General features: G+C 46.1%; 1 protein-coding gene across 1 annotated transcript; it reads left to right on the forward strand.

Moving 5' to 3' along the window:
* Positions 1-4,422: 4,422 nt before the first annotated feature.
* LOC145338706 (putative G-protein coupled receptor 139) lies at positions 4,423-6,882 on the forward strand. Its single transcript, XM_080183106.1, has 2 exons — positions 4,423-4,594; positions 5,987-6,882. Exons 1-2 carry the CDS (start codon positions 4,423-4,425, stop codon positions 6,880-6,882), a joined length of 1,068 nt encoding a protein of 355 aa, XP_080039232.1.
* Positions 6,883-11,851: the final 4,969 nt, after the last annotated feature.

The raw sequence follows: 11,851 nt of genomic DNA on the forward strand, positions 1-11,851 counted from the left end.
CTGAGGATAGAAGGTATACTGTTTAAGACAGGGATGAGGAGACGTTTCTTCACCGAGATGGCAGTCAGCCTGTGGAATTCACCACCACAGAAAGAATTGGAGACCATTTGTTTTCAAGAAGCAGTTCAATCTGGCACTTGGGATGACGAGAGAAGGTGGGGTCAGGATATTGAAATCGATAACTTGGAGTACTGTGCACAGTTCTGGTCACCTCACTACAGGAAGGATGTGGAAGCTATTGAGAGGGTGCAGAGGAGATTTACAAGGATGTTGCCTGGATTGGGAGGCATGCCTTATGAAGATAGGTTGAGGGAGCTCGGTCTCTTTTCCCTGGAGAGACGAAGGTTGAGAGGCAACCTGATAGAGGTTTATAAAATGTTGAGAGGAATAGATAGGGTGGATTCTCAGAGGCTATTTCCCCGGGTTGAAATGGTCGCTACGAGAGGACACAGATTTAAGGTGCGGGGAGGGAGGTTCAGAAGTGATGTTAGGGGTAAGTTTTACACTCAGAGGGTGGTGAGTGAATGGAATCGGCTGCCGTCAGTGGTGGTAGAGGCGAACTCGCTGGGGTCTTTTAAAAGACTTCTGGATGAGTATATGGGATCTAATGGTATTGGGGGTTATAGATAGGCCTGGTAGGTAGGGATAGCATCGGTGCAACTTGTGGGCCGAAGGGCCTGTTTATGCTGTAGTGTTCTATGTTCTATGAATAGTGGAGCAGGCTCGAAGGGTCCAATGGCCTCCTGCTGGTACAATTGTTCTATCGGTCTTGAATGGAGGCCTCCAGGTTGCCCAGGCCCTGCCTGTTGGCCATCCCCTCCCACCTGATAGGTTTGATTTTCTGATGGAAGCCCGTGTGTAACGGTGTTTGCTGTGGAGTCTCCGGTCAGTGGCTGGGTTCCACATAGCCTTGGCAGTTGGCAGCTGGATTCAGTGGCATGGCGGATCGGGGTGACAGGGGTCTCTGTCGCCACTTTCTCCCACGCTCATTGCCATCGGGGACAATGACTGCCCTGCCATTGAGGACATCTTGGATCTGGAACCTTCCACTCGATCCTACAACCTTGGCACAACCAAGTATGCACCTGCATTCCGAGCAGCATTGCTGTTCCTCTTCATTGGCACTCACAAGCCCCTTCCAGTCTGGCAATATGACAGTCTTTGCAAAAGTGATGGGGCTGACCTGAAACCACCATCCATGTTGATAAAAGACAGTTAACATCGAGCCTGGGAGCAGGAGGAGGCCAATTTGCCCTTCGAGTCTTCTTCATCATTCATCGCAATCATGGCTGACAATCCAACAGCCTTTTCCTGCCCTTTCCTCCATGTTATAAACTACAGGATTCCTACAGTGCGGAAAGAGAATCAGAATCAACCCTCAGAAAGAGCAGATCTCCCAGGCCCACTCCCTGCCCTAACCCTGTAGCCCTATGCATTGATCATGACCAATTCAGCCAACCTCCGCACCTTTAGACATTCAGGGGCAATATAGCATTGCCCATTGACTTCACCTATACATCTTTGGACACCAAGGAGAAATATACAATGGCCAATTCACCTAAGCTACAGATAATTGGAAAATAAGAAGCCATTTACTATGGCCAATCCACCTAATTTACATATTATTGGACACTAAGGAACAATTTATAATGGCCAATCAATTTAAACTATACATCTTTGGACAAAGGAGGAAACTGGAGCACCCAGTGGAAACCCATGCAGACACGAGGAGAATGTGCAGGCTCCACACAGACTGAGGTGGAATTGAATCTGGGTCCCTGACGCTGTGAGTTAGCAGTGCTTACCATGCATCTCACCTTCTCCCCCCTCCAACACCTTCACCTAAGTGGCAGATCTAACGGCTTCTTGGAAACATACAATATTTCAGCCTCAACTGATTTCTCATGCCTCAACCAACCATCATCCCGGTACCTAAGAAAAGCCAAGCCGCGTGTTTTAATGACTATCGGCCAGTGGCTCTGATATCCATCATTAGGAAGTGCTTCAAAAGGCTAGTCTTGGCACAAATCAGTTCCAGCATCCCAGACTACCTGGATCCATGACCACCACAACAGGTCCACAGCAGACACCATTTTCCTGGCCATTCACTCAACGCTGTAACACCGACATAACAAGGGCACCAATGTCAGACTACTATTGTACTGACTACAGCTCAGCCTTCAACACCACAAAACTCATCTCCAAACTTGGTGGCCTGGGGCCTCGGCTCAGGACTGGACCCCGATCTTCCAAACTCAGAGACCACAACCGGTAAGGAAGGGCAACAGCAGCTCCTCCACGATCATCTTCAACACCTGTGCCCCACAAGGTTGTGTTCTCAGCCCCCTTCTATACTCCTTCTCCACCTCGGACTGTGTGGCAGAATGCCCCTCAAACTCGATTTTCAAGTTTGGTGAAAACACCACCGTAGTGGGTTGGATCTCAAACAGCGACGAGACAGAGTACAGAAATGAGATAGACAATTTTTGCTGACTACACCACCATAGTGAGTCGGATCTCAAACAATGATGAGACAGGGGACAGGAATGAGATATAGAGTCTGGTGAACTGGTGCGGCAACAATAATCTCTCCCTCAATGTCAACAAAACAAAGAAGATAGTCATCATCTTCAGGAAGTGTAAAGGAGAACATGTCTCCGTCTGCAGCAATGGGGATTAATATGAAAGGGTCAAGAGCTTCAAGTTTTTAAGGAGCAGATCACCAGCAACCTGTCCTGGTCCCCTGATGCTGACAGTATAGTTAAGAAAACCTACCAATACCTTTACTTTCTCAGAAGACGAAGGAAATTTGGCATGCCAGCTACGAATCCCAACAACTTTTACAGACACACCATTGAAAGCATCATTTCTGGCTGTATCACAGCTTGGTGTGCCTCCTGTTCTGCCCAAGACCACAAGGTACTAAAAAAGGTTGTGAATATAGCCCAATCCATCATGCAAACCAGCCTTCCATCCACTGACTCTGACTACACTTCCCAACATTGATAAAGCAGCCAGAATACTTCAGGACCGCACGCACCCTGGAAATTCTCTCTCCCACCTTCTCCCTTCTAGAAAAAAGATACAAAAGGCTGAGGTCAATACCAACCACCTCAAGAACAGCTTCTTCCCTGCTGCCATCAGACTTTTGATTGGACTTACCTTGCATTGAGTTGATCTTTTTCTGCATCCGAGCTATGACTGTGACATTACGCTTGGCACCCTTGTGTTTCCATCTCTATGAGTGGTGTGTTTTTTGTCTGTATAGCGCACAAGAAACAATATTTTTGATTGTATACTAACACATGTGGCAATAACAAATCAACTCAAATCAAACCTTTGGCAAAAAAATCCCACAAGCTGGCCATAGCCTTTTGGGAAGAAATTTCTCCTTGTCTCAGCCATAGGCACAGTGGGTAGCACTGCTGCCTCACAGTGCCGGGGACCTGGGTTCGATTCCAGGTTTGGGTCACTGTCTGTGTGGGGTTTGCATATTCCCCATGTCTGTGTGGGTTTCCTCTGGGTACTTCAGTTTCCTCCCACACTCTGAAACATGTGCTGGTTAGGGTGCATTGACCTGAACAAGCACCAGAGTGTGGAGACTAGGGGGATTCCACAGGAATTTCATTGAAGTGTTAATGTAAGCCCACTTGTGACTCTAATGAATAAACTTAAACTTTAGCATCATAGGAGGCCCACAATGTGGAAGGAGGACAATTGGCATGTCGAGTCTTCACTGACCTGTCTGACATTGCGTTCGCACAGGTCTACCAGGAGCCCAATCCCCTAACCCCACTCACTCAGCTCGCAAATCCCCTAACATTTACAATGGCTAATTCATCGTACCTGTGTATCTTTACAACAAGGGACAGTTTAGCATGGCCAATTCACCTCACCTGCACATCTTGAGACAAGAAGGGGCAATTTAGCGTGACGAATCCATCCAACCCACACATCTTTGGACACGAAAGGGGCAATTTATCATGTCTAATCCACCTAATCTGCACATCTTTGGAGTGTGGGAGGAAACTGGAGCACCCAGAGGCAACCTGCACAGACACAGGAAGAACGTGAAAACTCCACACAGTCACCCAAGGTCTTTCATTATTATTGTCCCACTCTGAATTTGGCTAGTCCTCCTTCAATAAGTATATAGCTTTACTGTAGACTTATTGAAGGAAAAGTATCTGTGCACATTTCTGTTGGGGTTCTGGAAACTTGATTGTGTTACCAAAGGTGCAGCAGTTCCCCTGGTCTTTGGGGAGCTTTCTGATGGCAGTTCCTCCAATGATATTCAAACTCTTTGTCTGAAAGTTGTTTACTTCATTTTGCTCAGTGTCTGGAACTAAACCCAATCAACGTGGGACGTGAAGCTCGAAGTGCATCTGTCCTCTCCTTGATAAGTAAGGAGGAATCTTCTCAATGTGTCAGTTGGGGAATGGTGCCAGCATCGACAGCAACCATCCAGATATCCACTCTCATCTGAAGGACAGCAGAATGTCTCTTGGTTACTTGACCAAGCTGAAGATCTTGGGGGTGATCAATGATATTCAGAAGTATTACTACCCAGTCTTGGCTGCAGTTGGTGTCCCAGGTGAGTTACTATTTTTCAGGTTGGAGCTTCTGGAAGGGAGTGTGTGGCAACTTGGTCTTCATTTATAGCTTTTTATTCCATCATTTCTCATCAGTTTTTGTCACCAGGGAAGTCATAAATACGTGATACAAATTAGCACACTTTATGTATTTTCTCCCTCTTCGTTTCTTTCTCTGCAGCAAACCTACAGTTTGTCCTTGGCTTTCTCTTTTTTTCTCTTTTTCTTCTCTCTCTTTCTTTCTCTCTCTCTCTTTCTCTCTGCCCCCCACCCCGCACCCCACCATCTGTTTTTCTCTCTAAGTCTCTTTCTTTCGATTTTTTTCAGCTTCTCTTTGTGTCTCTTGTTTTTACTCTCTCTCTCTTTCTCCATCTCTCCCTCTCTGTCTCTCTCTGTCTCTCTCTGTTTCTCTTTTTTTCTCTCTACCTCTCTCTGTTGGTATTTTCTTTCTGTCTCTTTCTTTTCTCACTATCCCCCTCTCTCTCTCTTTCTTTTATCTCTGTCTCTCTTTTTCTCTGGCTCTCTTCTCTCTCTCTTTCTTTTTCTTCTCTACCTCTCTCTGTCGCTCTTTTCTCTCTGTCTCTTTCTTTTCTCTGTCTCTCTTTCTTTTATCTCTATCTCTCTTTTCTCTTTGCCTCTCTTCTTCTCTGTTTCTCTTTTTTTCTTTCTGTCTCTTCTCTCTCTCTGCTTCTCTTTCTCTGTCTCTTTTTCTCTCTCTATTTCTCTCACTCTGTCTTTTTCTCTCTCTGTCTTTATCTTTATCTCTCTCCCTCTCTTTGCCTCTCTCTTTCTGTCTCTCTCTCTCCCTCTGTCTCTGTCTCTCTCTCTCCCTCTGTCTCTGTCTCTCTCTCTCAATTCCAGAGTCACCACCCTTTGAGAGAAGTAGTTTCTCCTCATGTCTGTTTTAAATTTGCTATCCCTTACTGTAAAACTGTGACCACTTGTTCTAAATTGCAGTGTAAGAGGAAATATCCTCTCTATGTCTAAGTTGCCAAGCCTCCTGTTCATCTTAAATGCCTCAGTCAGTTCTCCTCAATTAGATATTGGGGTGGCGCAGTGAATGGCATGGCTGCCTCATAGCGCAAAGGACCCGGGTACAATTCCTGGCTTGGCTCACTGTCTGTGTAAAGTCCACATGTTCTTCCCACATCTGCATGGGTTTCTTTCCACAGTCTAAAGAAGTGTGAGTTAGGCTGATTGTCGATGTGAGGATCAGGGGACCAGCGAGGGTAAATGCACGGGGTTCAGGGGCCAGGTCTGGGTGGGATTGTGGTTGCTGCAGACTAGATGGGCAGAATGGCCTCCTCCTGCACTGTAGGGATTCTACGATTAACAGGAACATCATTGCGGTGTTAATGTGACACTAACGAATAAACATTTCTTCACACTTCAAGTTAACGTGGTGACGATTGCGATCTTGTCTCGGGGGAAGTGTGGTCTCTCCAGATGTGTCACTCTCTACCTGGTTGCGATGGCTGTGGCTGACCTGCTGGTCATTATTTTCGATATGATACTGAGGCACATACCGATCGTTTATCGGGAACAATTTTATTTCCTGCGGAACGTCAGGATCTGCAATATCCACGCCATCGCCCTTTATGCTGTCACTGACTGCTCTGTCTGGTTCACTGTCACTTTCACCTCTGACCGCTTTATCGCCATTTGTTTCCAGAAACTGAAAACAAAATATTGCACTGAGAAAACAGCATCCATCATTTTAGGAACCGTGACTGTGGTGAGCTGTTTGAAGAACACTTTCTGGTATTTTCTGTATTTAAGTGAATATTGGCTCTCTAATAGTCCCTGGTTTTGCACTGTTAAGTTTAATGTGATTAATTCATTGGTTTGGGCTGTGGTAGAGTTAATGCATTATATTTTAACACCCTTCCTACCCTTTTGTTCCATTGTGTTGTTCAATGCCTTGACCGTCAGGAGCATTTTAATTGCCACGAGAGCCCACAGTCGACTCCGAGCTCACAACAGTGGTGAGAAACCCAGTGACCCCGAGGTGACCAACCGAAGAAAGTCCATGATTTTACTCTTTGTCATTTCAGGGAACTTCATGCTCCTCTGGGTGGTGTTCATGGTCTGTTCTACCATGAGAAGTTTGGATTATTTGGGATATTATGTTTCCCTGCTCACGTTTATCACAGAAATTGGTTTGATGCTCCAACTCCTGAGTTGTTGCACAAACACATTCATTTACGCAGTGACCCAAAGGAAATTCAGAGATGAGTTGAAGCATAGAGTGGAATACCCTTTCAAAATGATGGTCAAATCAATTTGTTAATAAAGACTCATTCATTTATTGCTCTTATTATTACGTAAAATAAACCCCCAGGTATATGATTGTTTTTTTCCTGTTTTGTCGCACAAACCTTTCCTCCCATAAAAGGTCAGTAACACAATGGTGAGAAACATTGTAACCCTTGAATGCTACGCTGTCTCCCAGGAAAAAACAAATCCCTCCACCTCGTCCAGAGCCAAGTTTGACTTCTTTATCTGTGCTTTTAGCATCAATGTCGCTGTGAAACAATGGTTTTCACTGCTACCTCAGAGTGCCAGGGACCTAGACTTATTCCCAACTTGGCTCACCATCTGTGCAGATTCTGCATGTTCTCCCCGTGTCAGTGTGGGTTTCCTCCGGGTGCTCTGATTTCCTCCGAAAATCTGAATGAGGTATTGGTTAGATGAATTGATCATGCTGAAATGCCCCGTAATGTCCAAGGATGTGCAGGTTAGGGGGATTGGTCACACTAAATTACTCTTTACAGTCTAAATGTGTGCAGTTTAGGTGGATTGGACATGCTAAATTGCCCCTCGGTGTCCAAAGATGTGCAGATTATTTGCATTGGTCATGCTAAATCTCCCTCACTGTACCCAAACAGACACCTGAATCTGGTGACTAGGAATTTCATCATAATTTAGTTGCAGTGTTAATGTGAGCCTAGTTGTGACACAAATAAATAAATAGATAACCTTGCAAACCTCATTACTGAGCTTGCACATGGCATTGTGGGGGGAGGAGGAAGAAGGTGACATGTTGAGTGACACCACAGTGATTAGGCATTAAATGCACCAGTACGCCATTCACTCCCTGGAATCCGTTCCCCAATTCAATCTGATCATGACCGCTTTCATCTCGGACTCATCTCCACTTTCCTGTCTGTTTTCCATAACCCTTTAACCCCATTACTGATTAAAAATCTGTCTATCTCCTCCTTCAACCGTCTCAAAATCCCAGCATTCACTGCGCTCTGGGGTAGAGAATTCCACAGACGTACTAGCCTTTGGGAGAAGTAGTTTCTCCTCATTGGTTTAAAATCTGCCACCTCTGATCCTGTAGGTGGGCACGGTGGCAGAGTGGTTAGTACTGCTGCCTCACAACACCGAGGACCTGGGATCGATTCCTGCCTTGGATCACTGTCTGTGCAGTGTCTGCACATTCTCCTCGTGCCTGTGGATTCTGTCGGGGGCTCCGGTTTCCTCACTGGAGCCTTGATGTAGTGGTTAGTGCATTGGCCATGCTAAAATCTCCTTTAGTGTACCTGAACAGAGTGCGTGTGGTTTCACAGTAACTTCATTACAGTGTTAATGTGAGCTTACTGGTGACACTAATAAATAAATATTAAACTTTATGAATCAAAATGTTAAGGGAACTGCAGTATGGAAGGGTAGATGCAATGTTACTGGAAATGTTGTTGAATTATTACCTGCAGTTCTCTATCTGTTCTTGGCCTGACACCTAAGAAGGTCATGTTCCTGTTGAAATGTTCGAGGAACAAGATCCACCAGTGTTATTTCAGGCCATCAGTGTTAAATTAGGAGCATGGGAGTCATTGTTCTGCGGTAAGAGGATAGTAGAGTCATTACATAGAAACATTGAGGCGATTACACAAGAACATAAGAAATAGGAGCAGGAGTAGGCCATCTAGCCCTTCGAGCCTGCCCCGCCATTCAATAAGATCATGGCTGATCTGACGTGTCTCAGTTCCACATCCCTGCCCTCTCCCCATAACCCTTAATCCCCTCTCTTATCAAAAACCCATCAACCCGCGTCTTAAAAATATTTAGCGAGGCAGCCTCCACCACTTCAACGGGCAGAGAATTCCAGAGATTCACCACCCTTTGAGTGAAGAAGTTCCTCCTCAACTCCGTTCTAAACCACCCCCCTTTATCTTGAGGCTGTGCCCCCTAGTCCTACTGTCCTTTCTGAGTGGGAATGAAGATGACAAGACTTTTATTTCATTGTTTTTTTTATTATTTCATCATTGTACAATTTAACTTAGATATTAACCATGGAAGAGTTATCTGCACTTTCACAGTCTTTATTGATGAACACAAGGAGGATTGATCAATAAGAATTGTTTCACAAGATCATCACAGCTGCTCACTCCCAAAATGTATTTTTGCCTCTCACCATGGGGTTATTCCACACTCTGAGTCCAGCTTGTTCACACAGTCCATGTTGACCTTGAAGCGGACAGCCAAACAGACAAGGGGTGTGAAATGTGTCAATTGAAATTTCAGGGGGCTGTGCCAACACCTTTTAGAGCATATCTTCCTGCTTAGAAAGGACAGCAGAACTCGAGGGCACAGCCTCAAAAGGAGGCGGGGGAGAGGCAGTTTAGAACAAAGAACAGATCTGTGGGAGAAAATGGAGGCTTTTGACTGAAGATGCGAAGACGTAGACTTAGGCCTCCATATATAGAGAACAAAGAACAAAATCAGCCCAGGAAACAGGCCCTTCGGCCCAACGAGCCCGCGCTGCTATCTCAACACCACCAGTCCCCCTCTCCCCCCATGACCCCTGTCTAATGTTTTATGGCCATCCAGATTGAGGGAAACTGATTTAGGGACAATTTATTACCTCCAATCAGCCTAACAGCACATCTTTGGGGTGTGGGAGGAAACCGGAGCACACGGAGAAAACCCACGCAAGCACGGGGAGAATGCGCAAACTCCCACAGACACCGGCCCAAATCCATGTGTCTGCACAGCAATCAGTGATAGTCACTGAGCTGTCGTCTTGCCCAGTATCTGGTCCAGTTTAGACACACACTAACGAAATGAAGCACAAGGCCAATCTCGAATAACCAAGAGCAGCCCCAGTACGACCCATCGCGTGTATGCCCCTCGTTGGACACAAGGCGGACCGACTTAAAACCTGTGAATGAAAAGAGAAAAAACATTATTATCATACTATACCCATTTACATTACCAGGGACCCTTATTTAAAACAATCTCCTATATCCACCCATCTCCAACTCAGTCATGTGCCTGTCTAAGTTACTCTTAAACAACTCCAGCGTGCCTGCCTCCACCACCTTACTTGGCAGAGCATTCCATACCCCCACTACCCTCTGTGTGAAAAACTTCCCTCTAATATCTGTGTTGTACCTCTCCCCCCTCACCTTAAGTCCATGACCCCTTGTCCTACGTGTCTCTATTATAGGAAATAGCTTACCTCTGTTTATCTATACCCTTCATAATCTTATATACCTCGATTAGATCCCCCCTCAGTCGCCGTCTTTCAAGGGAAAACAGCCCCAATCTGTTCAATCTTTCCTCATACCCCAGTCCTTCCATACCAGGCAACATCCTGGTAAACCTCCTCTGCACTCTCTCCAGAGTCTCCACGTCCTTCCGGTAGTAAGGTGACCAGAACTGGACGCAGTACTCCAAATGCGGCCGAACCAACATTCTGTACAATTGCAACATTAGACTCCAGCTCTTATATTCTATACCCCTTCCTATAAAGGCTAACATACCATAGACTTTCTTCACCACACTCTCTACTTGCACTGCCACCTTCAAAGTCTTGTGCACTTGCACCCCCGGGTCTCGCTGCGATTCTATACTCCTTACAGACTTACCCTTTACCAGATAACTCCCCCCTACATTATTCCGGCCAAAATGCATCACCTCACATTTATCTGGATTAAACTCCATTTGCCAGGTATCTGCCCAATACACCAGCCTATCAATATCCCGCTGTATTGCCAGACACTGCTCCTCACTGCCCACCAATCCAGCCATCTTGGTGTCATCAGCAAATTTGCTGATCACACCACCTACTCCCTCTTCCAAATCATTTATATACACGACAAAGAGAAGAGGTCCCAATACCGAGCTGTGCAGCACACCACTAGTGACAGACCTCCAGCTAGAAAAGGACCCCTCCACTACTACTCTCTGACTCCTCTTTGCAAGCGAGTTCTCAACCCATCTAGATACCTGACCACATATCCCATGAGCCTTAATCTTCTGTACCAACCAACCATGAGGGACTTTGTCAAATGCCTTACTAAAATCCATATAGACAACATCAACGGCTCGTCCTTCGTCAAACGTTTTTGTCACCTCCTCAAAGAATTCTACCAGAATCGTAAGGCAAGACTTCCCCTTTACAAAGCCATGCTGCGTATCCTTAATCAGATCGCAAAGCTTCAAGTGCGCATACATCCTATCCCTAAGAATCCTCTCCATCAACTTACCTACCACTGACGTTAAACTCACCGGTCTATAGTTACCCGGGTTATCCCTCCTACCCTTTTTAAACAACGGTACCACGTTCGCTATCCTCCAGTCCTCTGGGACCTCACCTGTGTCCAAAGAAGAGACAAAGATTTGCGTCAGAGGCCCAGCAATCTCATCCCTCGCCTCCCTAAGCAGCCGGGGATAAATGCCATCAGACCCCGGAGATTTATCAGTTTTAATGCCCTCTGAAAGCCCTGACACTTCTTCCCTCGTAATCGATAGATCCTTCAATTGGTCTACCACTCCCTCAATGACCGTACCAGACATCAAGCCCCTCTCCTTCGTGAATACCGACGCAAAGTATTCATTCAGGATCTCCCCCATTTCCTCTGCCTCTAAGCACAATTCCCCACGTCTGTCCCTGAGGGGACCGATTTTACCCCTAGCCACCCTTTTGTTCTTAAGATAGGAGTAAAACGCCTTTGGATTCTCCTTAATCCTACCTGCCAAAGCCATCTCAGAAAAACTCTGAGACCCAGAGACCCAGAGATGCAGAGACCCAGAGACTCTGAGACTCTGAGACCCAGAGATGCAGAGACCCAGAGAATCTGAGACCCAAAGAATCTGAGACTCTAAGACTCTGAGACCCAGAGACCCAGAGTCTCTGAGACTCTGAGACCCAGAGACCCAGAGACTCTGAGACACAGAAACTCTGAGAAACTCTGAGACCCAGAGACCTAGAGACTGCGAGACCCAGAGACCAAAAGCCTCCGAGACCC

This window comes from Carcharhinus amblyrhynchos, unplaced genomic scaffold (genome assembly GCF_965287045.1).
Source record: "Carcharhinus amblyrhynchos unplaced genomic scaffold, sCarAmb.v2.hapA chromosome_149, whole genome shotgun sequence".
In the NCBI taxonomy this organism is placed as follows: Eukaryota; Metazoa; Chordata; class Chondrichthyes; order Carcharhiniformes; family Carcharhinidae; genus Carcharhinus; species Carcharhinus amblyrhynchos.

What these genes read in the sequence shown, in the direction of transcription:
- LOC145338706 (XM_080183106.1), top strand. Translation starts at nt 4,423, where the DNA reads ATGTGTCAGTTGGGGAATGGTGCCAGCATCGACAGCAACCATCCAGAT. An exon ending in GGCTGCAGTTGGTGTCCCAG is followed by an intron (nt 4,595 to 5,986) that starts GTGAGTTACTAT and finishes TCACACTTCAAG; the next exon opens with TTAACGTGGTGACGATTGCG.